At 37.2% G+C, this 24,514-nt stretch overlaps 1 protein-coding gene across 27 annotated transcripts in view; it reads left to right on the forward strand.

Moving 5' to 3' along the window:
* KMT2C (lysine methyltransferase 2C) overlaps positions 1–24,514 on the forward strand; it is a 302,450-nt gene that overhangs the window by 224,473 nt on the left and 53,463 nt on the right. For 23 of the 27 annotated variants that reach the window (XR_007724532.1, XR_007724542.1, XR_007724544.1 and 20 more), the window contains exons 25-34: positions 578–697; positions 1,766–1,896; positions 11,910–12,087; positions 15,662–15,766; positions 16,101–16,148; positions 17,108–17,233; positions 17,413–17,445; positions 17,546–17,665; positions 23,867–23,999; positions 24,238–24,452. Coding sequence is in view for 1 of the 27 variants with exons in the window: in XM_050785764.1 (XP_050641721.1) it covers positions 578–697; positions 1,766–1,896; positions 11,910–12,087; positions 15,662–15,766; positions 17,108–17,233; positions 17,413–17,445; positions 17,546–17,665; positions 23,867–23,999; positions 24,238–24,452 (1,161 nt within the window). In the remaining 26 variants the exon portion in view is untranslated. The remainder of the gene's footprint in view (positions 1–577; positions 698–1,765; positions 1,897–11,909; positions 12,088–15,661; positions 15,767–16,100; positions 16,149–17,107; positions 17,234–17,412; positions 17,446–17,545; positions 17,666–23,866; positions 24,000–24,237; positions 24,453–24,514) is intronic. The other 4 variants (XR_007724557.1, XR_007724553.1, XM_050785764.1 and 1 more) reach the window with 2 other exon arrangements.

Genomic DNA, 24,514 nt, shown 5'->3' on the forward strand with positions numbered 1-24,514 from the left:
ACAGAGTGCACTTCCACAAACCTAGATGGTATAGCTTACTACACACTTAGGCTGCATGGTACCCTAAATCCATTTTACAAAATAAAGTAATTATGCTACAGTGTTATAACTACAGTGATATCTCTATGTGGTGGGAATTTTTCAGCTCCATTATAATCTTATGGGACCACTGTCTTAACATGCAGGCCTTTGTTGACCAACATCATCATGCAGTACATGACTGTAATTTGATGTATGAGGTACTAATATTTGTCAAATAGATAAACCAGCATAATTTAGTGTTTGAGATTTACACCGATACTGTTTAGAAGAGGAAGTGCACACAGGTCTTTTTATATTCTGTTTGATAAGTGATAACAGTGGCTTTGCCTTTTTCTTTCTTTTTTCTTTTTTTTTTTTTTTTTTTTGCTTATTTTTAACTTCTATTTTACCTAAAAATCAGATTATTGATTTAGATTAGCACAGATTTAATTTTGGAAAATGCCTTACTATTCAAGATAAAGCAGTTTTATCCTATGTACTGTGGAAATGTAGGGAGAAATTATTTATCAGTTTACCCAATTTCTTTTTTGGATAGGTATTGGTGGATTTATGGTGCGGCAAAGAAGTCGAACTGGGCAAGGGAAAACCAAAAGATCTGTGATCAGGAAAGATTCCTCAGGCTCTATTTCTGAGCAGTTACCTTGCAGAGATGATGGTATAGTACTGACTTAAAATTTTTTTTTTTTTTTTAATGTAACCCCTTGGTCTTGATACTTCTGTTGGAAAGAGCTTCCTAAAATGTTACAGTCAATAAGAGCCTTATTGCCTCTTATTGTTACTCAATAAAAGCCTTACTACCTTTTATTGATGAAAGGATTTGAGTGCGTATAGAGTTTGAGGTCATTGGATTTCAGCAAATTTCGGAGAGCTTTTACTTTTTTGCTTACTTCTGTGGTTCCTTATTTACCTTAATTTTTGTTTTTCATGGATTCCTTATGTTCTGGCTAGGTTACGGTGCATTTAAAAAGATGGTTGTAAAAAATGTTTGTTTCTAGTTTTCAGAAGAGTCAGTTCACTTATGTAGTCTGGTGGTAGAGTGCTCATACTGATTTTCAGAGGGATGTACCGTTTGCCCTGCCATCACGAAGCATCTGAGAATATCATTTGATTGTTTGTCAAATTTAAGCTGTGTTCTTGTTTCTTTGCTAGTTTCATCGTCCCCAAATTTATTTCTGTTTCTGATTTCAAGAATGAGTGTTCATTGCATATTTATTGGCATATCCATAGTCATGTTTTCACAATGTGTATATCCTACAAATAATTAATTTATAATAAATTTCTGAGCTTGGAATTGCTGTATTAAAGGACACACTTTTTCTTTAAGGTTTTTGTTGAGTATTCTCAATCCACCCTACAAAAAAATTGTACCCACTGAATTTGCCTTAATAGTTTGTAAGTTGCCATTTCCTCATACTCATGAGCTTTGGGTATTATTATTATTATCTTTTTACTCTTTAACAATGTGTTTAAATAAATAAATAAGCTTTTGCTTTGTAAAGAAATCTGTTATTAAGAAAATGGGAAACATGCTAATACTAAATAGGCATGAAATGAAAATTTTTTGGCACTTAAAAGTAATAAACTTGATTTGAGATTTTTTGTTGAAAAAGCTTGTTTGTTTATATGAAACTGTGTGTACATTGGTAAGGTATAAAATTACCTTCAGTGGGTTTGTCTAGAAATATTAAATGCCACATATGTGTAAATGTGACTGTTGTTTCAGGCTGGAGTGAGCAGTTACCAGATACTTTAGTTGATGAATCTGTTTCTGTTACTGAAAGTACTGAAAAAATAAAGAAGAGATACCGAAAAAGGAAAAATAAGCTTGAAGAAACTTTCCCTGCCTATTTACAAGTAATATTTTGCTTTACATTATTTTACATGGTTTGTTAATTGAGGAAATAGAATGTATTGAGTTATAAAACATAGGTTTGTTGTTTTTGTTAATGTTTTACTTGTTTTGTTTTCATTTAGTCATCATAAATGCCATTTATACCTTCCAGGGGTCTGTAAAAATTAAATTTACTTTTTTGTGCGCTTTGATACTTGCCATAAATTGCTTTTTTAATCCCAGTTGTTCACTTCTAAGTATTCTATAAGATGTAACAAGGAGACTTTGGGGTAGGAAAAACTCAATCTTCAAGCCATTTATAGCTATGTATACCCCACACCCAAGTTCTGTTGAAATTTCCTTTGCCAATACAAGTTACAGTAGTTATATTCATTGATTTAAGATAGGTTTTTCAGTCAAAGTTATAGCTTTAATAATCGTTAACCACTTTTAGAGGCCTGGTGAACCAAAGACTTAAACAGTATTCTTTTTGTTTTCCAAAATACACATCAGAAAAATATCTTTCAGTATGAAGAAATTATGTTTGATAGATGTAGACTCCAAAAAAGTTTTTTTCTAGTTCATCTTGTAAACATTAAGTCAGAGTTTAAGGCCATGCGATACAATGGAAATAGCTCAATATTAGAAATGGTACTGAGATTAAACATCTGGCTCTGCATCTAACTAATTGTAAATTCCTAAGCATGTTATTCATCCTTCCTGGTCTCTATTTCTTCATGTGTTAAAATTGAACTGGAACAGACTATCATTGAGAGTCCGTCCTAATTTCAGTGTAGAAAACTATTCATCTGATCTGTTCCTCCTAAGAAACTATGGCTTACATAGATAACTGTTCATTGCCTGAGTTGTATTTATTTTTTACATTAATTTTCCAGTTAGCTATTACTAGTTTAATTGGTTTTAAAATACACTGCCTTTCAACTAACATACAACTTCCTCAATTTTCTTTTTCAGTAGCTACTAACATCTTAATGGCAGTGTTCATGTTAGAGTTTAGCCTAGAAAGTCAGAGGGTTTAAATACCATTCCACTACCAGTTAGCTGTGTGATTTTGTTCTATTTAACATCTCTGTCTCGGTTTCCTCATTTGTGACATAATGGTGCCTCTCAGAAATGCTCAGAGGTTCAGTAAGAGTATGTATGTAAAGTGTCTAACCAGTGCCTTACCTTTTGTATATCCTTTATAGATATTTTTCCCCTCAATCTCTTATATCCTAGCTTTGTACCTTTGTTTTTTTAAACAATCATTTAATTGGTCAGGAAAAAATCCATTTATAGTTTGGTTTACCTTTTTTTTTATTTTTCATCTTTTTTTTTTTTTTATTGAACAACATTGTGCCTCATACATTTTTTTTTATTTTTTAAAATTTTCTTCCTTACATTTGTTTATTTATTTATTTAGTTTTATTATACTTTAAGTTCTAGGGTACATGTGCACAATGTGCAGGTTTGTTACATATGTATACATGTGCCATGTTGGTGTGCTGCACCCATCAACTCATCATTTACATTAGGTATATCTCCTAATGCTATCCCTCCCCCATTCCCCCTCCCCCTCCCCCCTCCCCACAATAGGACCTGGTGTGTGATGTTCCCCTTCCAAGTGATCTCATTGTTCAATTCCCACCTATGAGTGAGAACATGCGGTATTTGGTTTTCTGTTCTTGTGACAGTTTGCTGAGAATGATGGTTTCCAGCTGCATCCATGTCCCTACAAAGGACACAAACTCATCCCTTTTTATGGCTGCATAGTATTCCATGATGTATATGTGCCACATTTTCTTAATCCAGTCTGTCACTGATGGACATTTGGGTTGATTCCAAGTCTTTGCTATTGTGAATAGTGCTGCAATAAACATACGTGTGCATGTGTCTTTATAGCAGCATGACTTATAATCCTTTGGGTATATCCCCAGTAATGGGATGGCTGGGTCAAATGGTATTTCTAGTTCTAGATCCTTGAGGAATCGCCACACTGTTTTCCACAATGGTTGAACTAGTTTACAGTCCCACCAACAGTGTAAAAGTGTTCCTATTTTTCCACATCCTCTCCAGCACCTGATGTTTCCTGATTTTTTAATGATTGCCATTCTAACTGGTGTGAGATGTTATCTCATTGTGGTTTTGATTTGCATTTCTCTGATGGCAAGTGATGATGAGCATTTTTTCACGTGTCTGTTGGCTGTATGAATGTCTTCTTTTGAGAAATGTCTGTTCATATCCTTTGCCCACTTTCTGATGGGGTTGTTTTTTTCTTGTAAATTTGATTGAGTTCTTTATAGGTTCTGGATATCAGCCCTTTGTCAGATGAGTAGATTGCAAAATTTTCTCCCATTCTGTAGGTTGCCTGTTCACTCTGATGGTAGTTTCTTTTGCTGTGCAGAAGCTCTTTCGTTTAATTAGATCCCATTTGTCAATTTTGGCTTTTGTTGCTGTTGCTTTTGGTGTTTTAGATATGAAGTCCTTGCCCATGCCTATGTCCTGATGGTATTACCTAGGTTTTCTTCTAGGGTTTTTGTGGTTTTAGGTCTAACATTTAAGTCTTTAATCCGTCTTGAATTAATTTTCATATAAGGAGTAAGGAAAGGATCCAGTTTCAGCTTTCTAATTAATGGCTAGCCAATTTTCCCAGCACCATTTATTAAATAGGGAATCCTTTCCCCATTTCTTGTTTGTGTCAGGTTTGTCAAAGATCAGATGGCTGTAGATATGTGGTATTATTTCTGAGGGCTCTGTTCTGTTTCCATTGGTCTATATCTCTGTTTTGGTACCAGTACCATGCTGTTTTGGTTACTGTAGCCTTGTAGTATAGTTTGAAGTCAGGTAGCGTGATGCCTCCAGCTTTGTTCTTTTGGCTTAGGATTGTCTTGGCAATGTGGTGTCTTTTTTGGTTCCATATGAACTTTAAAGCAGTTTTTTCCAATTCTGTGAAGAAAGTCATTGGTAGCTTAATGGGGATGGCATTGAATCTATAAATTACCTTGGGCACTATGGCCATTTTCACAATATTAATTCTTCCTATCCATGAGCATGGTATGGTCTTCCATTTGTTTGTGTCCCCTTTTATTTCACTGAGCAGTGGTTTGTAGTTCTCCTTGAAGAGGTCCTTTACATCCCTTGTAAGTTGGATTCTTAGGTATTTTATTCTCTTTGAAGCTATTGTGAATGGGAGTTCGTTCATGATTTGGCTCTCTGTCTGTTACTGGTGTATAAGAATGCTTGTGATTTTTGCACATTGATTTTGTATCCTGAGACTTTGCTGAAGTTGCTTATCAGCTTAAGGAGATTTTGGGCTGAGACAATGGGGTTTTCTGAATATACAATCATGTCATCTGCAAACAGGGACAATTTGACTTCTTCTTTTCCTGACTGAATACCGTTTATTTCTTTCTCTTGCCTGATTGCCCTAGCCAGAACTTCCAACACTATGTTGAATAGGAGTGGTGAGAGAGGGCATCCCTGTCTTGTGCCAGTTTTCAAAGGGAATGCTTCCAGTTTTTGGCCATTCAGTATGATACTGGCTGTGGGTTTGTCATAAATAGCTCTTATTATTTTGAGATACGTTCCATCAATACCAAATTTATTGAGAGTTTTTAGCATGAAGGGCTGTTGAATTTTGTCAAAGGCCTTTTCTGCATCTATTGAGATAATCATGTGGTTTTTGTCTTTGGTTCTGTTTATATGCTGGATTATGTTTATTAATTTGTGTATGTTGAACCAGCCTTGCATCCCAGGGATGAAGCCCACTTGATCATGGTGGATAAGCTTTTTGATGTGCTGCTGGATTCAGTTTGCCAGTATATTGTTAAGGATTTTTGCATCGATGTTCATCAGGGATTTTGGTCTAAAGTTCTCTTTTTTTGTTTGTTTGTTTGTTTTTTGAGACAGAGTCTTGCTCTGTCGCCCAGGCTGGGGTGCAGTGGCGGGATCTCAGCTCACTGCAAGCTCCACCTCCTGGGTTTACGCCATTCTCCTGCCTCAGCCTCCCGAGTAGCTGGGACTACAGGCGCCCGCCACCTCGCCCGGCTAGTTTTTTTTTTTTTTGTATTTTTTAGTAGAGACGGGGTTTCACCGTGTTAACCAGGATGGTCTCGATCTCCTGACCTCATGATCCGCCCATCTCGGCCTCCCAAAGTGCTGGGATTACAGGCTTGAGCCACCGCGCCCGGCCAAGTTCTCTTTTTTTGTTGTGTCTCTGTCAGGCTTTGGTATCAGGATGATGTTGGCCTCATAAAATGAGTTAGAGAGAATTCCCTCTTTTTCTATTGATTGGAATAGTTTCAGAAGGACTGGTGCCAACTCCTCCTTGTACCTCTGGTAGAATTCGGCTGTGAATCCATCTGGCCCTGGACTTTTTTTGGTTGATAGGCTATTAATTATTGCCTCAATTTCAGAGCCTGCTATTGGTCTATTCAGGGATTCATTTTCTTCCTGGTTTAGTCTTGGGGAGAGTGTTTAAGTGTCCAGGAAATTATCCATTTCTTCTAGGTTTTCTAGTTTATTTGCATAGAGGTGTTTATAGTAATCTCTGATGGTAGTTTGTATTTCTGTGGCGTCAGTGGTGATATCCTCTTTATCATTTTTTATTGCATCTATTTGATTCTTCTCTCTTTTCTTCTTTATTAGTCTTGCTAGTGGTCTATCAATTTTGTTGATCTTTTCCAAAAACCAGCTCCTGGATTCATTGATTTTTTTGGAGGGTTTTTTGTGTCTCTATCTCCTTCAGTTCTGCTCTGATCTTAGTTATTTCTTGCCTTCTGCTAGCTTTTGAATGTGTTTGCTCTTCCTTCTCTAGTTCTTTTAATTGTGATGTTACGGTGTCAATTTTAGATCTTTCCTGCTTTCTCTTGTGGGCATTTAGTGCTATAAATTTCCCTCTACACACTGCTTTAAATGTGTCCCAGAGATTCTGGTATGTTGTATCTTTGTTCTCATTGGTTTCAAAGAACATCTTTATTTCTGCCTTCATTTCGTTGTGTACGCAGTAGTCATTCAGGAGCAGATTGTTCAGTTTCCATGTAGTTGAGCGGTTTTGATTGAATTTCTTAGTCCTGAGTTCTAGTTTGATTGCCCTGTGGTCTGAGAGACAGTTTGTTACAATTTCTGTTCTTTTACATTTGCTGAGGAGTGCTTTACTTCCAATTACATGGTCAAGTTTGGAATAAGTGCAATGTGGTGCTGAGAAGAATGTATACTCTGTTGATTTTGGGTGGAGAGTTCTGTAGATGTCTATTAGGTCCGCTTGTTGCAGAGTTGAGTTTAATTCCTGGATGTCCTTGTTGACTTTCTGTCTTGTTGATCTGTCTAATGTTGACAGTGGGGTGTTAAAGTCTCCCATTATTATTGTATAGGTGTGTAAGTCTCTTTGTACGTCTCTAAGGACTTACTTTATGAATCTGAGATCTCCTGTATTGGGTGCATATATATTTAGGATAGTTAGCTCTTCCTGATGAATTGATCCCTTTACCATTATGTAATGGCTTTCTTTGTCTCTTTTGATCTTTGATCTGTTTTATCAGAGACTAGGATTGCATCCACTGCTTTTTTTGTTTTCCATTTGCTTGGTAGATCGTCTTCCATGCCTTTATTTTGAGCCTATGTGTGTCTCTGCATGTGAGATGGGTCTCCTGAATACAGCAAACTGATGGGTCTTGACTCTTTATCCAATTTGCCAGACTGTGTCTTTTAATTGGACCATTCAGTCCATTTACACTTAGGGTTAATATTGTTATGTGTGAACTTGATCCTGTCATTATGATATTAGCTGGTTATTTTGCTCATTAGTTGATGCAGTTTCTTCCTAGCATCAATGGACTTTACATTTTGACGTGTTTTTGCAACGGCTGGTACCTGTTGTTCCTTTCCATGTTTAGTGCTTCCTTCAGGATCTCTTGTAGGGCAGGCCTGGTGGTGACAAAATCTCTAAGCGTTTGCTTGTGTGTAAAGGATTTTATTTCTCCTTCACTTATGAAACTAGTTTGGCTGGATATGAAATTCTGGGTTGAAAATTCTTTTCTTTAAGAATGTTGAATATTGGCCCCCACTTCTTCTGGCTTATAGAGTTTCTGCTGAGAGATCTGCTGTTAGTCTGATGGGCTTCCCTTTGTGGGTAACCCGACCTTTCTCTCTGGCTGCCCTTAACATTTTTTCCTTCATTTCAACTTTGGTGAATCTGACAATTATGTGTCTTGGAGTTGCTCTTCTCGAGGAGTATCTTTGTGGCATTCTCTGTATTTCCTGAATGTGAATGTTGGCCTGCCTTACTAGGTTGGGGAAGTTCTCCTGGATGATATCCTGCAGAGTGTTTTCCAACTTGGTTCCATTTTCCCCGTCACTTTCAGGCACACCAATCAGACGCAGATTTGGTTTTTTCACATAATCCCATATTTCTTGGAGGCTTTGTTCATTTCTTCTTACTCTTTTTTCTCTACACTTCTCCTCACTTCATTTCATTCATTTGATCTTCAATGACTGATACTCTTTCTTCCAGTTGATCGAGTTGGTTACTGAAGCTTGTACATTTGTCACGTAGTTCTCATGTTATGGTTTTCATCTCCATCAGTTCTTTTAAGGACTTCTCTACATTGGTTATTCTAGTTAGCCATTCATCAAATCTTTTTTCAAAGTTTTTAGTTTCTTTGCGCTGGTTACATAGTTCCTCGTTTAGCTCTGAGAAGTTTGATCGACTGAAGCCTTCTTCTCTCAACTCGTCAAAGTCATTCTCCGTCCAGCTTTGTTCTGTTGCTGGCGATGAGCTGTGTTCCTTTGGAGGGGGAGATGCGCTCTGATTTTTTGAATTTCCAGCTTTTCTGGACTGCTTTTTCCCCATCTTTGTGGTTTTATCTGCCTTTGGTCTTTGATGATGGTGATGTACTGATGGGGTTTTGGTGTGGGTATCCTTTCTGTTTGTTAGTTTTCCTTCTAACAGTCAGGACCCTCAGCTATAGATCTGTTGGAGTTTGCTTGAAGTCGACTCCAGACCCTGTTTTCCTGGGTATCGGCAGTGGAGGCTGCAGAAGATAGAATATTGCTGAACAGCAAGTGTTGCTGTCTGATTCTTGCTCTGGAAACTTCATCTCAGGGGTGTACCCAGCTGTGTGAGGTGTGAGGTGTCGGTCTGCACCTAGTGGGGGATGTCTCCCAGTTAGGCTACTTAGGGGTCAGGGACCCACTTGAGCAGGCATTCCGTCCATTCTCAGATCTCAGCCTCTGTGCTGGGAGATCCACTGCTCTCTTCAAAGCTGTCAGACAGGGACATTTATCTCTGTTGAGCTTTCTGCTGCTTTTTGTTTAGACTCCACCCTGTCCCCAGAGGTGGAGTCTACAGAGGCAGGCAGGCCTCCTTGAGCTGTGGTGGGCTCCACCCAATTCGAGCTTCCAGGGGGCTTTGTTTACCTACTTAAGCCTCAGCAATGGTGGGCGCCCCTCCCCCAGCCTCACTGCCACCTCGCAGTTAGATCTCAGACTGCTGTGCTAGCAATGAGGGAGGCTCCATGGGTGTGGGACCCTCTGGGCCAGGTGTGGGATATAATCTGGTGTGCCATTTGCTAAGACCCTTGGTAAAGCACAGTATTAGGGTAGGAGTTACCCGATTTTCCAGTTGTTGTTTGTCTCAATTTCCTTTGGCTTGGAAAAGGAATTCCCTTCCTCCTTGCGCTTCCCAGGTGAGGTGATGCCTCACCCTGCTTCAGCTCTTGGTGGTCGGGCTGCACCCTTGGACCAGCACCAACTGTTCGACACGCTCCAGTGAGATGAACCTGGTACCTCAGTTGAAAATGCAGAAATCACTTGTCTTCTGTGTCGCTCACGCTGGGAGCTGGAGTCTGGAGCTGTTCCTATTCGGCCATCTTGGGCACATCCCCCATTTTTTTTTTTTTCATGTTTGTTGTTGTTTTCTTCTGGGATTCCCTTTACCTTCCTTCTTAATAGTCCTTTCTAGGAATATTGTGATGGCAACCTGCCTTTCCTCCTATTGATCCTTGTGTAAAGTATAATATAAATTTAAGAAACTTTCTTTAGGTGTTTATGCAAGTATGAAAACTGGCCATTTAATACTTTGGCAAAGAGTCTTTAAAATTATTAGGTCTAATTTCCCAATTATTGCTGTGATCTTAGTCTCCTGGGCTGTCTTGATTCCCCTGTTGCACATCAGTAACTTTCAGCACGTGTGTGTGTGTGTTTATGTGTAATATGAGGGAAGTCTTTTTAATGGTACTGTTTTCTTGGACATTTAGAGACCATGTGCATGGAGCCACCTCTTTATGTTATCTACAGGGAATGGAAAACCCACTAAATTAATAAGGGTGATACAGTTTTTGATAAACACTAGTAAAGTCATGAGTCATTAGACAGAATTCTTGCTGATCATGATCTAAGATTTCTCAAATTTATACTGAAGGCATTAAATGATTTTCTAAACTTCTAAAATGCTTTCTGCTGTTCAACCTTTTTTCTAATGATAAAAGCATTGCTTACTATAAGAAATGAATCCTCTTCTACCTGCTGCTCTAGTTTTGTGGATTTTTAGGTTTTTCAAAGTGAGACAACTTTTTCATTTAAAATGTGAAAATTTCAAATCAGATATATCATTACCTCTACCAGACTTCACATACTCCCAATCTCTTTTCTCATAAGGTAGTGTTGTTAATAATTTGGCATTTATCCTTCAGAAACTTTTTTATAATTTATTTTTTCAAACTTATACTAGTCTTGATTTGAATTTTGTAATTTTTTTTTTTTTTTTGAGACAAGTCTCACTCTGTCACTCAGGCTGGAATGCAGTCGTGTGATCTCACCTCACTGCAACCTCTGCCTTCTGGGTTCAAGTGATTTTCGTGCCTCAGCCTTCCAGGTAGCTGTGATTACGGCATGTTGGCACATACCTGGCTAATTTTTGTGTTTTGTGTAGAGCCAGAGTTTTGCCATGTTGCCCAGGCTGGTCTCTAACTCCTGTGCCTAAGTGATCCACCCACCTCAGCCTCCCAAAATGCTGGGATTATAGGCGTGAGCTACTGCGCCCGACCTGTATTTTATAATTTACTGTATATATAATTCAACTTGCTTTCTTTTAGTAACGTATTTTAGGGCTTTTCTTTGATAACATAGAGCTATATACTGTTTAAAAATTATTGTATTTTGTAATATGAGTGTCTATAAGTTGGATAGTTATTTGCCTGTTGACAGACATTAAGGCCATTTTTACTTCTTGACATTACAAAATATGCTACAGTGAACTTTTTTGTGCATGTTTGGCAAGAGTGTGTTAAATGTTGATAACTATTGCAAAATTGTCCTCTATGAAGGATCCTTTTTCCAGATAGACCACATCATAGGAAATAGACTAAAGCAGAACTCCTGGGTTGAAGCAGGGTAAAGGGGTGGACCTGTGCTTCCCTTTTGTCTTCGGTATTGATTTCCGAGAAATTTTGGAGAGATCTTGGCGTTGCAAGGAACCCAGCTTAAAAATATTTTGAAATGGAAAAATGTTAATATGTGTAAATAAATAGAAAACCACAAGCCTTTAGTAGCTGTAAATATTGCACACATAGTATGGCTAAACTGACTCTAAAACCCTCTTTCAGACTGATAGTGTAAGTAGTCTTATAGTGTAAGTGTGATTATATGTATCAATAGATTACAAATCTACCTGAAGTAAATATTAAAGCTGTAGATCAAAGTCTTATGCTGTCCTCTGCAGGTAATCTCTAAAAATTAATAATATTCATGAAGCTATTCTGCAGTTTTTAGAAATCTTTGGCATAATTATGTGGTTTTATTTCCATAATTTTTTCTCTAGTAAAACTACCAAAAATATCTTATTTTTAAAATAAGGAGTATAAAATAATTGACAGCGTATTTCTATGGTGTTTTTATACTTCTGTATTCAGTTTCTGTATTGTTAAATGTAAACCTTTTCTGTTATTTCTGCTTCCTTGTCAAAAACCATGACAGAATAATCTATTGTCCTTTTAGAATTTGTAACTAACCATTTCTATATGTGCTTATCTTCATCTAGGAAGCTTTCTTTGGAAAAGATCTTCTAGATACAAGTAGACAAAGCAAGATAAGTTTAGATAATCTATCAGAAGATGCAGCTCAGCTTTCATATAAAACAAACATGAACGCAGGTTTCTTGGATCCTTCGTTGGATCCACTAAGTTCATCCTCGGCTCCAGCAAAATCTGGAACTCACGGTATGTAGAATCATTCACGGATACTTTATTTATATCACATGACATACGTCTCCCTTTCAGTTAAATCTTTTTGAAATGTTTTTGTTTGGCCTCATATGCCTTTTAAAAATCAACTGTATTGAAGTATAACTTACATTTAGTAAATGGAACTATTTTAAGTGTACAGGTGTATAAGATGTAGCAAATTAATTTACCTGTGTAGCTAGTACCAACATCAAGAGTTGTGAAAGAAAACCTTTGGTTTACACTTTGCTGAGGGCAATGTGAGGGGTTATAATTTGGCCAACAGTGACTTTTTTTTACTAAAAATCTAAGATTTTTGTTAATCATACAGCTGAAATTCAAAACAGAGAAACCAAAATGGATGTGGGGGTAGTTAGGAACTTGCTGGCATACTGTTTTAGTACAGTGAAGTCTGTTGACCTAGGTCATGGTTTCTTACTACTGACAGATTGAGCCAATAATTCTTTGTTGTGGGAGGGAGGCTTTCTGGTGTATTGAAGGATGTTTAACAGCATCTTTGGCCTCATGATGATCAAAAATATCTCCAGATATTGCCAAATATCTTTTGGTGAGCAAAATCGCCCCCGGTTGAGAATCATTATCCTAAATGCAGTACCTATAGGAACTATTAACAATCAGAAAGGTATGAGAACTTGATATATTTACAGGGTTACAGCAATGTCAGCAAGGCTCTAGGAGTTTAACTCATTGGGTAGGTCAGTGTTGTGATCAGTGTTTCTTCCACTTCTTGGATTTTTATGGTACTGTCAATTGTAAATCATTGTTCTTCTGGTAAGCTTCCTTTTTTACCATTGATTGCATTTGTTACTCAGTTAATTTTATAAACTCATTTTGAAAAACAATTTTAAAGCAATCTTCCACTGAAGAATGACTTTTGTTGTTAAGTAGTTAATGCTTCATTAACTTGGCATTATCCTGAATTGAAATACTGACATTTTTGATTTTGACTTTTTGAAATAATTGGAAGCAATCTTACCCTCTGTTGGACACATGCTTGTCCAGTCTGCCTCACTGTTTGTAGTGAGGTCATGCTTCTTGTTTGTTCAGTTTTAGATTTTTTTTTTTTTTTTTTTTTGAGACGGAGTCTTGCTCTGTCCCCCAGGCTGGAGTGCAGTGGCCGGATCTCAGCTCACTGCAAGCTCCGCCTCCCGGGTTCGGGCCATTCTCCTGTCTCAGCCTCCTGAGTAGCTGGGACTACAGGCGCCCGCCACCTCGCCCGGCTAGTTTTTTGTATTTTTTTTTAGTAGAGACGGGGTTTCACCGTGTTAGCCAGGATGGTCTCGATCTCCTGACCTAGTGATCCGCCCGTCTCGGCCTCCCAAAGTGCTGGGATTACAGGGTTGAGCCACCGCGCCCGGCCCAGTTTTAGATATTTTTTAACTCATACTTTAATTCTGTCATTTTAAGTATTGACCTGCTCTTGTCCTTGTCAATATGTTGTTAAAATAATGTATAATGAAAGACCTGTGGGTCCTTCAAAGGATATTTTACGATAAAGTATATCTTGTAACTATCATAACTAGTCACTTGAAGACTTAAATAGGAGCTCTTTGCAGTTGAGTTTTAAAAGGAGAAGGATTGAAATTGGACAGAGAACATGTAGGAAAGTTATTGATATAAGTTATTTTTTTCTTAATTTGATTATTTTTTTCCACAAAACTACTGAAGAGAGAACAGTTTTACAATAAGGCCAAAACTTGGAGGACAGAAAAATACACCCATTTCAAAACCTAGATTAATTGTTCTTTGCAGTTGAACCACTCTTTTCACTTTATAATGGAAAATTAATGACTAAAGCCTTTTTTAAAACATGTCACTCATTATAGCCTATTATATCAATTTTAATGATTTATTCAGATATAAAATCCTTTAGGTAGGAGCAAACTTGTAAAACAGTCTTTAAAAAATTAGTTATAATTTGTATAGTAGCGTTCCATTACTTTAAAACAAAAAACTGCTATATGACCCCTAAAAAAATTACCCAGAATTTTTTTCTTTCAACCGCAGTGTTATCTAGAAAATGCATTATTGAAATAATTTTCTCTAAAAAGTTCCTGGATATTTGGGCACACAAAACTTAATGTGATATATTATGTATGAATTACATTTTGGAAACTATATAATGGAACCACGACTGTTTGACAGAAATATTTGACCTGGAATATTACATTTATGCCCTCCTCCCCCTTTTAAGTAAAAATAAACTTGAGATGGGTTAAAAATTTCAGTTTCTCTTTACTGAATGACTAATATAATTATTAAAGCAAGCCTAAACAAGAGTTGCAATAGTTTCTTGGTTAAGCGCCAAACCCTTAGAATCCTCCTTGACTTTTCTTTCCCTTTTATTCATCCACGTGTTTGTCTCTGCCTTCAAAATACATCCCAAAGCCAACCACTTGTCTCAGCTTTCCTTAGAACCCTAGTGCTGTCATCACCTCACCTCTCAGACTGCACCAGTGCCCTTTTCTGATCTTGCCAGCCCTCCCCAATTCCCACCCCACATCTGCTCTACATGGAGCAGCCAGTATGTTCCCTTTAAAATATTAGTCATCTCCTATCTTTCAACCTCCCAACACCTTCTCATTACACTTCAGAATAAAACCCAGTCTTCCCCATGATCTCTAAGATCTTACACAGTCTTGCCCTAGCTGCCTCTTCTATCCCTACCACAGTTTTTCTGTTACCGCTCTGGCCTCTCTTGTTGGCAAACCCGGCTTGCCCCAGGGGCTTTATGTCTGCTTTGCCTTAGTTGGAGGGTTATCTCCATCTTTGTGCATATAACTTACTCCCTCATTTAGTTTTCTGCTCAGTCATCTAAAGGTCTTCACACATCACTCTGTCTAATGCAACATCCCCACGGCTTATTTTTAATCCTTTTTCCTTGTTTTTTCTTTAAATAGCACTTATAGCGATGTCATTTATTTACTAACTCCCTCCGAGAAAGTAAGCCCTCTGAGGGCGTGCACTTTGTTTCAGTCATTGCCCAGTGGGCAGTGCCTCATATGTGATCCATAGACACAGTTCTGTGGGTAGTGAAATACTTTTTTAAATAAATGAGTGAATGAGTAATCATTATGAACAGCAAAGCTGGAAGTACTAACTAGATGGTACCTGGCTTGCACTCCCTGTGGAATTTCTAAAGAGTGAGAGATTTGTCTTTCGTATTTTAACTTTTCCTACTGTGTTTTAATTTCTCAATGTCACTTTTAGACATGCCACTTTCTTAAGCAAAATGTTTTTTTTTTTGCTTTGTTTCTTACAGCAAAGCAAGTTGCTTTGTTTCTTACTCTTTCACTTTTATTGCCTACAGGTCTTGAAATTTTGTCTCAATATACATTAGTCACAAGACAAAATAGTCTGAATTTTTAGTAAAGTTTTGTAATTCAAAACGTTGTTTCCTTTGCTATGAAAAACTTTTACTGTAAAATTAAGAGTCTCAGGTTTTTATTCTAGCACTTGCCTCAGTATCTGCTGTACTCTAGGTTTTTAGCAAATGGCTTAATATCTGAGAAAATACTGAAATTTAAAAAAACATATTTACTATATTTAGGTCCTGCTGATGACCCATTAGCTGATATTTCTGAAGTTTTAAACACAGATGATGACATTCTTGGAATAATTTCAGATGATCTAGCAAAATCAGTTGATCATTCAGGTATATATGAATGCTGTTTGCCCTTTCTCTGGTTTCTGATGTGAGTGAGAGGTGTATGGTGTGTGGAACAAGTTTAGCCTTTTGTGTGTTTCCCAGTAACTTTGTTTTTGTTTTTGGCTTTGTTAAAGAACTCAGCATTTTATTTGATCTACCTCAGCTTTCCTGCTTTAGGAGGGGATATAGCAAGTTAATTTCTGTTGTCTTTCTAATTGCATCACATTTAAGGCACGTTGCCTTAAAGTCTTGCTGTATCTTGTTTCTTCTTTTGTTTGCATTTTCCCTCACTTCCCGCTCCTGTGGTAATCATCCATTTTATTTGGTTTGGGTCTTATAGGTCTTGATTTATGCACTTTCCAGGTTGAGAGCTCACCTTTTCCATTTGGTAAGAAACTGAGCAATGGATGACGGCTGACTAGAAGTAGTCTTCTTTTTTTATAGTGATTTCAGCTGAAACAACCTGTAGGTGCATGCTGTTTATCAGTAGTGCTAATGTGTCACTAATCCATACTTTGCTTTTCCCTTTTTGTGTGTGGCTAAAGCATAGCTGTACTGTACTTTGGGTGACTTTGTCAATAGTTTTTCTTTTAATGAATAATTTTTTGTTAATATGTGATTTATAGTATTACCTAAATGTTGTAGAGCTAGTTCCTAATATAAGATCAAATAAGAACAGACTAAATTTTTACTTTTTAATAGTAATAATATTGAGAAAGCATGAAAAAAATGTAGACGATAAACCATTTTTACATGTGACTCTCAACAATGTGAGCTACAGCATGTTATAGTTTTGTAAATGTAATGTACATAATCAGAATGTGCCTACAGAATATTTTAAAAATATTACCTATGATTGAAGTTATTTACAAAGGACAATATTAAACACTGAGAATTTTAGGACTTTTCATTTATTTATACGAAACGTATTCCTTTTTACATACTGTGCATAATTGAACTGTACATTTGATACCACTGTTTTCCAAATTAAAGCAATTATTTATATATAGATTTCTTACAAACTCCTATCTTAATGAAGCTTTTTTTTTCTTTCTTTTTTTTTTTTTTGGCAGAAGTTGGCAAGTTAAAATCAGATGTATTCTTTTGTTCCTCAGGAAATGTTTTTACTTAAGATAGAACTTTACATGGCACCTAATACAAATATATTGTGCCTAATTTTTACTGAGTGACTCTCCAAATTGATATGAGAATTCTAATTCAGAATTACAGACTCTGTTTCTTTGTTTTAATCATATTGTTGTATATTAAGTACAGGTAAATAGTGCTATACATTTTTGTGTGAGTATTCTGAATGTACCTTTAAATTTATTTTCCTTACTCTTTTAGATATTGGTCCTGTCCCTGATGATCCTTCTTTGCCTCAGCCAAGTGTCAATCAGAGTTCACGACCATTAAGTGAAGAACAGCTAGATGGGATCCTCAGTCCCGAACTAGACAAAATGGTCACAGATGGTAAAATATTTGCCCTACATCTAGGCTTTCTAAAAGACCTGAGTAAATATGATTTTTAAAGACTTTTGCATGGTTATAATTTAACTTCTAATTATTTCTGTGTCAGTTAAATGCTATTTTGTATCAGTATATTGAATTAGCTGTTAATGTTTCTATTTTTTTTTTTTAATTTATTCTAGGAGCAATTCTTGGAAAATTATATAAAATTCCAGGTAAATGTGTTTTGATTTTTTAGTTTACGAAAATGGCATTCCCCATACCATGACCCTACTAGTCTTTTAATCTTGTTACTATTACTGTTTTATCTCCTAGAGCTTGGCGGAAAAGATGTTGAAGACTTATTTACAGCTGTACTTAGTCCTGCGAACACTCAGCCAACTCCATTGCCACAGCCTCCCCCACCAACACAGCTGTTGCCAATACACAATCAGGGTATGTTATGACTTTATAATTGTATATTATATCCACACACGTGTGTATATATGTAGGTATATATCCACACACGTGTGTATATATGTGGGTATATATACACACACAAGCAAGTTTTGCCCTGTTCTTTAGTAGCCACATATACAAACTGATAGGGAGAAAAACCCTTTTGTGATGATAGAAAAATACTAACTTCAGTCACATAGCTGTCTCCCTGAAATTCTCTGTAATTCTGTCATTATCCTTATGTCCAGAATTCTTTTGCTCATTCATTGGCAGTAGGGAGGATGTAACGGTGCCTGCCCCCTTCCCTCCCTGCAAGTCCCATTCCCAGCTCACTCCACTCCAGTCATTTCCCACATAGGCACTTCCATATGTGTGGAACTGTCCCCACTCACCTAGCTGCCTGTACTCATTGATCTGCTCTCAGTTTCACTGTCATCTCTCAGAGGTTAGCTGGTTACCACCCTACCCCATGTTTTTCATTTGTAGCACATGTCACAAATATAATACCTGTTTGGGTAATTAAGGTCTTCCCTTTGGATTGTAAGCTCTTTAAAGGCTAGGGTCATACATGTCTTGCTTATATGCCCTGCCACAGAGTATGTGTTCAGTACATACTTTCATAATAAATCAGTGGCCTTTCTATCCATGTAGACACTGAAATTTTGTGGACGTTTGCCTATTTTGTTCATTTCTCTTCTGCCTACTTATAACTAGCTACCAATTTCTCCCGTTTTCTGTAGAGCTGAAATTTGATAGCCTAGGATTAAGGTCTGTATGAGTAGATAGGGAAATTGGTTACAGGTATGGGAATCTCCTATAGGAAGGAGTTAATGGAGTTGCATGGTGGCATGTATATAACTCTATATGTAGTTTTGTTTTGTTTTGAGACAGGGTCTCTCTCTGTCACCCAGGCTGACAGGCAGTGGTATGAACGCAATCCACGGCAGCCACGATCTCCTGGGCTCAAGCAATCCTCCTGTCCTCAACCTCCCGTGTAACTGTGACCACAGGCACACACCACCATGCCTGGCTAATTTTTTGATTTTTTGCAGAGATAGGGGTCTCACTTTGTTGCCCGGACCAGTCTAGAACTCCTGGGTTCCAGTGATCCTCCCACCTCGGCCTCCCTAAGTGCTGGGATTACAGGCGTGGACCTCTGTGCCCAGCTAGTATATATTTTTGGTGATTTGAGCATAGGAACATTTCTCTGTATCCTGTTGTCACTACCTCATGACTATATCCTGAATTGAATAACATGAATCTTATCCTTTTCCTGTATAAGTGCTAAAGTGTGTGAATAATTTATAACCTTTACTAACAACTTTGTATATACATGAAAAATTACATAATGCACATAATGGAAATATTTGAGTTTTTACCAGTTTAGCGTCTAAACATAAATTTACCTTGAATTTTGCTAGGTTCAACATGTGATTTACATGTGGGTATTATACTCATCATAACTACTTCTTGCCTTAATTGTTCCCATATGCTTTTTTTTTTTTCTTCTGAGATGGAGTCTCACTCTATCACCCAGGCGGGAGTGCAGTGGTGCGATCTCGGCTTACTGCAACCTCTGCCCTCCAAGTTCAAGTGATTCTCCTGCCTCAGCCTCCCTAGTAGCTGGGATTACAGGTGCCTGCCACCATGCCCAGCTAATTGTTTTTATTTTTAGTAGCGATAGGATTTCACCATCTTGGTCAGGCTGGTCTTAAACTCCTGACCTTGTGATCCATCCTCTTAGGCCTCCCAAAGTGCTGGGATTACAGGCGTGAGCCACCATGCCTTGCCCCCATATGCTTTTTTAATGATTAAGAACTATTCAGTATTTCTCTTTTCAACTTATAAAAATGACCTGTCTTTATGTTTTCTGAACTGAAAGTGCATATTTTAAAAATCAGAGATGTATTTCTTTATTAAAAACATCTTATAGTCATTATGAAAATCACTTCATTGTGCAGTCTCATTTTTAAAAGGTCTTGAGAGGATGACTTCTTTTTCTTTTTCTTTTTTTTTTTTTTTTTTTTTTTTTTGCAAGGTGTTAATGTGTGATACAAGGTGAATAAGGCTGCTTACCATTAGGAGTTTGTAATGCTAATAATGTAGACTTTCAGGTATACAACTAATGTGTAGTATAGTACAGAATAGTACAGCCTTATGAATCACTAAGATTTCATTGTTCTTGTTTGAAAGAATAGTAGTTCTAATGTAAGGGCAAAGCATGATCAAGTTACATATAGGGTGACACATAGTTATTCAATATGGCAACTTTAACATTCTCCAGAGCAAAGGGAGTGGGCATTGTTTAAGGAAGCAAAACTAGAAGTGGACATTGGTGCTGATTGTAAAGGGCTATGAGAAATAGGCAGAGGCAGCTGGCCCTTTCCCTACAGGCTTCTAAGAGCCTTTGAAGACCTCACACCAGTGGTGTGATCTGATCACTTACATGTTTTGCTAAGGTAGCTCTGGTATCAATATTGGGAATAAATTTGGGACAAGAAGAGTACTAATGAGGTTATTGTGGTTGAGACTAAGTTAAAAAGTAGGTTCCATGTAAAGATACTTCGGTGCTGATTGAAAGGAAGGAATAGATACGAGAGAAAATGACATTAGAACAAGTAGGACTGTGCTACTGAATGGATATAAGGTGTGAGGAAAGGGGGAAATTAAAGTGAATTAGACTATGTATAAACCAGGGGCCCAGAGGATAATCATGAAAGATGGAACAAAGACTTAGTGTGTGTGCTGGTAGAAGGTAGTGGAGGTCTAGTGAATTTAGTTTTAGACCTCTTTTAGGTTGGTAGAAATGGGACATATACACTATTCTGACTTACAGGCAGTTGCAGTTAGTCAAGGAGATGGATGAAAATGTAGGAATTATCTGTGTAATTATGCTAATTGCAGATGTGGGAAGGATGAGATTTATTAAGAGAATATACTGCCAGTAGAGTATAGAATCTCGAGCAGTGCTTTTTAATTAAATGTAATTAAGTATATGCTTAACTCATCTGATTTATATTAGGTGTGCACATTACATGTTTCTTATCGTTCTTCCTTTTAAAGTTTAGGTGAAAGTAAAAAAAGTAGTGAGAGATTTGAGACATTGAGTGAGAGGTATAGGATCTTGGAAATGAATGATCATTAGAGACAGGTTGTACAGTTAAGTAAGGTGAGTACTTGAAAAACGTTGTTTCATTGGACCATGGGAAGGTTGTTGGTAATCTTCAGTGGAGTAACTTCAGTAGAATTGATGAGAAAGGGGAGGCAAAGTGTAATATGTTATTATGTAATATGTAATATGCTTTATTATCTGATGGTAATAAAGTTCAGAAAGTAGAGAATAGAATTTTCAAGATTGAGGTAGAGTAACTTGAAGTCCCTTTATGTAAAAGTTGTGAAGTAGCGTTTGAACTTTTATAAACTAATATGACTAGTTTGGGTAGATATGGTGGAAAAAAAAAAGACCACTTCTTGAATAAAATAAGATGAAATACTTTGCTTTTACTTGTTTGTCCTTGAACAAATTATTTAATTTCTGTGGGTCCTCTTTGCTTAAATGGAGCTGAACATAATAACCTATTTCAATGGGTTTTCGTGAAGCTGTAAAGCTTTTAAGACTGCTTAGCATAGCATAAAGTACTTAACAAATAATAGCTAATATTATTGGGAAAGTTTCAACATGGTAATATTGTAGTTACAGTAGATGGCACTGATAGATGGCTACAGTATGGATCACATTCTCCTTGCCAATAAACTCTTGTTTCTCCTAATTACATGAAAGACATTCAATATTGTTTATTAAAATTCCACATTCCTTAATGCAGTGGTCCCCAGCCTTTTTGGCACCAGGGACCAGTTTCAAGGAAGACAGTTTTTTCACAAACCCAGGTTGGTGGGTTGGGGAATGGATTTGCGATGCAACTGTTCCACCTCAGATCATGAGGCATTAGATTCTCATAGGAACACGCTCGCATGCACACTTCACAACAGGGTTCACGCCCCTGTGAGAATCTAACGCTGCCACTGATCGGGTTCATGCTCCTATGAGAATCTAATGCTGCTGCTGATCTGACAGGATGTGGAACTCAGGCCGTAATGGTCACTTGCCCGCTGTTCACCTACTGTGTGGCCGGGTTCCTAACAGGCTATGGACTGGTACCAGTCTATGGCCCCAGAGTTGGGGACCCCCGCCTTAATGGAACCTGCTTTTCACTGAAGTTGAAAATAGATGTAGTATTCTAGTTTGAAAAAAAGCAGAAATCTTGCCCTTTAATCCTTGGAGTAAATGTAAGTGTCATGAGACATTTGTCATTGTGAAAACCTGATCCGGTGGACCCAGCTGTGGTATTTAGTAACATAAGCCCCTTTGTGGAAGTCAGAGAGTTCTAGGAAGTCTTTGAGACAAAATCTTTTAAACTTGTCGGTGATCGTCCTTAGTATCTGCACATACACACTGGAGCTATGTAGTCTTTAGTGTTGTAACATTCACATGATGTGGTTTAGGTGAAAGACCATTACGCATTGGACAGTGTACGTTTATGAGACTTTTAATCTCATGGAGTGACATTAGATAAAAAATCAGGTGATCAGGTTAGGAATTCTCTAGTTATACCAAGTATTAGTCAACTCCGTATTGCCATTTGTGTAATTAATTGGTGATGTGGATCTCCTGTAATAGTATAGCTCTAAGTGTTGCAACAATTAACAGAGGCTTTGTGTATTTCCACAAATCATCAAGTTTAATTGGAGGGCTTTTTGAAGGCACACAAAGTTTTTGTTGTTGTTCTTTCTTTTTTCTGGAAACTGCTCCAATATGGACAGTTGGCATATTTCCAAATAGTTTAGACAAGTAGACTTTCACAATAAGGATTGAAGTTACATGCTTAAAGTAGTGTTGTAAAGAAACATGAGATGGTCTTATTATTTGCCTAATGTCTATTTAGAAAGAAAACGATAAGGTATTTGATGTTTGTGAATAAGCTCGAATGAGAATTCAAATACATTTGGGGGCTGAACTGTAAGTTATAAAAATTAAGCCAAAACCGGAGTGTATATATTTTTAGCAATAATCATCTGATTGATAGTGATAGATATATTGCTTACTCAAAACTATTTAGAGAAAGTATCAGTTTAAGAATCACAGATGGGGTGGACACAATGGCTCACACCTGTAATCCCAGCACTTTGGAAGGCTGAGGCGGGTGGATCACTTGAGGCGGGAGTTGGAGATCAGCTTGGCCAAAATGGTGAAACTGCACCTCCACTAAAAATACAAAAATTAGCTGGGCATGGTGGCAGGTGCCTGTGATTCCAACTACTCAGGAGGCTGAGGCAGAATTGCTTGAACCTGGGAGGTGGAGGTGGCAGTGAGCTGAGATCTTACCACTGCACTCCAGCCTGGGTGACTGAGTGAGACTCCATCTCAAAAAAAAAAAAAAAAGAATAAAAGAATCATAGATGGTTTTTTGTATTAAGAGGAACAGGAATAAAATATAAGAAACATCTGTTTGTAAATTTTTAATGAAGAGAAAGAATATTTGATAAAACTTACTAGCATTTGCTGTGATTCATTCATTTTTTAGGAGTTAATATGTATCGAATAGTTACTCCATACCAGGAACTATGTTCAGAGCTGTACATACATTATCTCAATTAACCCAAATAACAGAATACCTGCAGTTTACAGAAATAGAAATTGATTCTGCTTCTAACAGGTAAAATTGAGGTTCACACCCCAGGCTTTTGGACTCCAGGACACTTGCTATTTCTAGTACACAATAATGAAATAGAGGATCACAGCTGTAGAGATCATATTTCAAAATCTTGTAGCCAAAAGTGACTCTTTAAGTATTATATAATACTGAAAAAAATCCTACTTTTAAATTGCATTAAAGATTTTGATTTAGAAGTACAAGCATCTCTTCTATACTTGCGGGTTTGGTTCCAGGACCCCCAGGTATAACCAAAATCTGAGAATACAGAAGTCAAATGTTGGCCCTGTGGAACCTGGCATACAAGAAAAGTTGGTCCTCTCTATGCATGGGTTTCACTGTGTTTTCCATCCGCATTCAGTTTGAAAAAAGTTTGTGTTTATGTGGACCCATGCAATTAAAAACCATGTTGTTCAAGGGTCAACTTTACTTCAGCTCCTTGTTATTTATGAATATTATGCAAACGGAATTATTTTTTTCTGTTAAGATGTTTTTTCACGGATGCCACTCATGAATGGCCTTATTGGACCCAGTCCTCATCTCCCACATAATTCTTTGCCACCTGGAAGCGGCCTGGGAACTTTCTCTGCAATTGCACAATCCCCTTATCCTGATGCCAGGTACAAGCCTTATTTTCTATGGAAACTTAAATTGCACTAATTTCTGTTTGCTTTATATATAAATTAGTCTGCTTAAATGATTGTGTATGATATTATTGTAAGTTGCATTTATTGTGGCTTTTGCTATAAACATGTTACTTTTAACTATTTTGTAATAGGTTTTAATGAAAGCTGTACTTGGACATATATTAAAAAGTTATTTTATGTTTATAAAGTGAAGATATTTATTTTTTCCCAGGGATAAAAATTCAGCCTTTAATCCAATGGCAAGTGATCCTAACAACTCTTGGACATCATCAGCTCCCACTGTGGAAGGAGAAAATGACACACTGTCGAATGCTCAGAGAAGCACGCTTAAGTGGGAGAAAGAGGAGGCTCTGGGTGAAATGGCCACAGTTGCACCGGTTCTGTACACCAATATTAATTTCCCCAACTTAAAGGAAGAATTCCCTGGTAAGTCATGAATATATTATTTCTATCTATTTTACCAACTTGTCACATGTGCAATAACTTTT

The sequence above is a fragment of the Macaca thibetana genome, chromosome 3, assembly GCF_024542745.1.
Source record: "Macaca thibetana thibetana isolate TM-01 chromosome 3, ASM2454274v1, whole genome shotgun sequence".
NCBI classification, from domain to species: Eukaryota; Metazoa; Chordata; class Mammalia; order Primates; family Cercopithecidae; genus Macaca; species Macaca thibetana.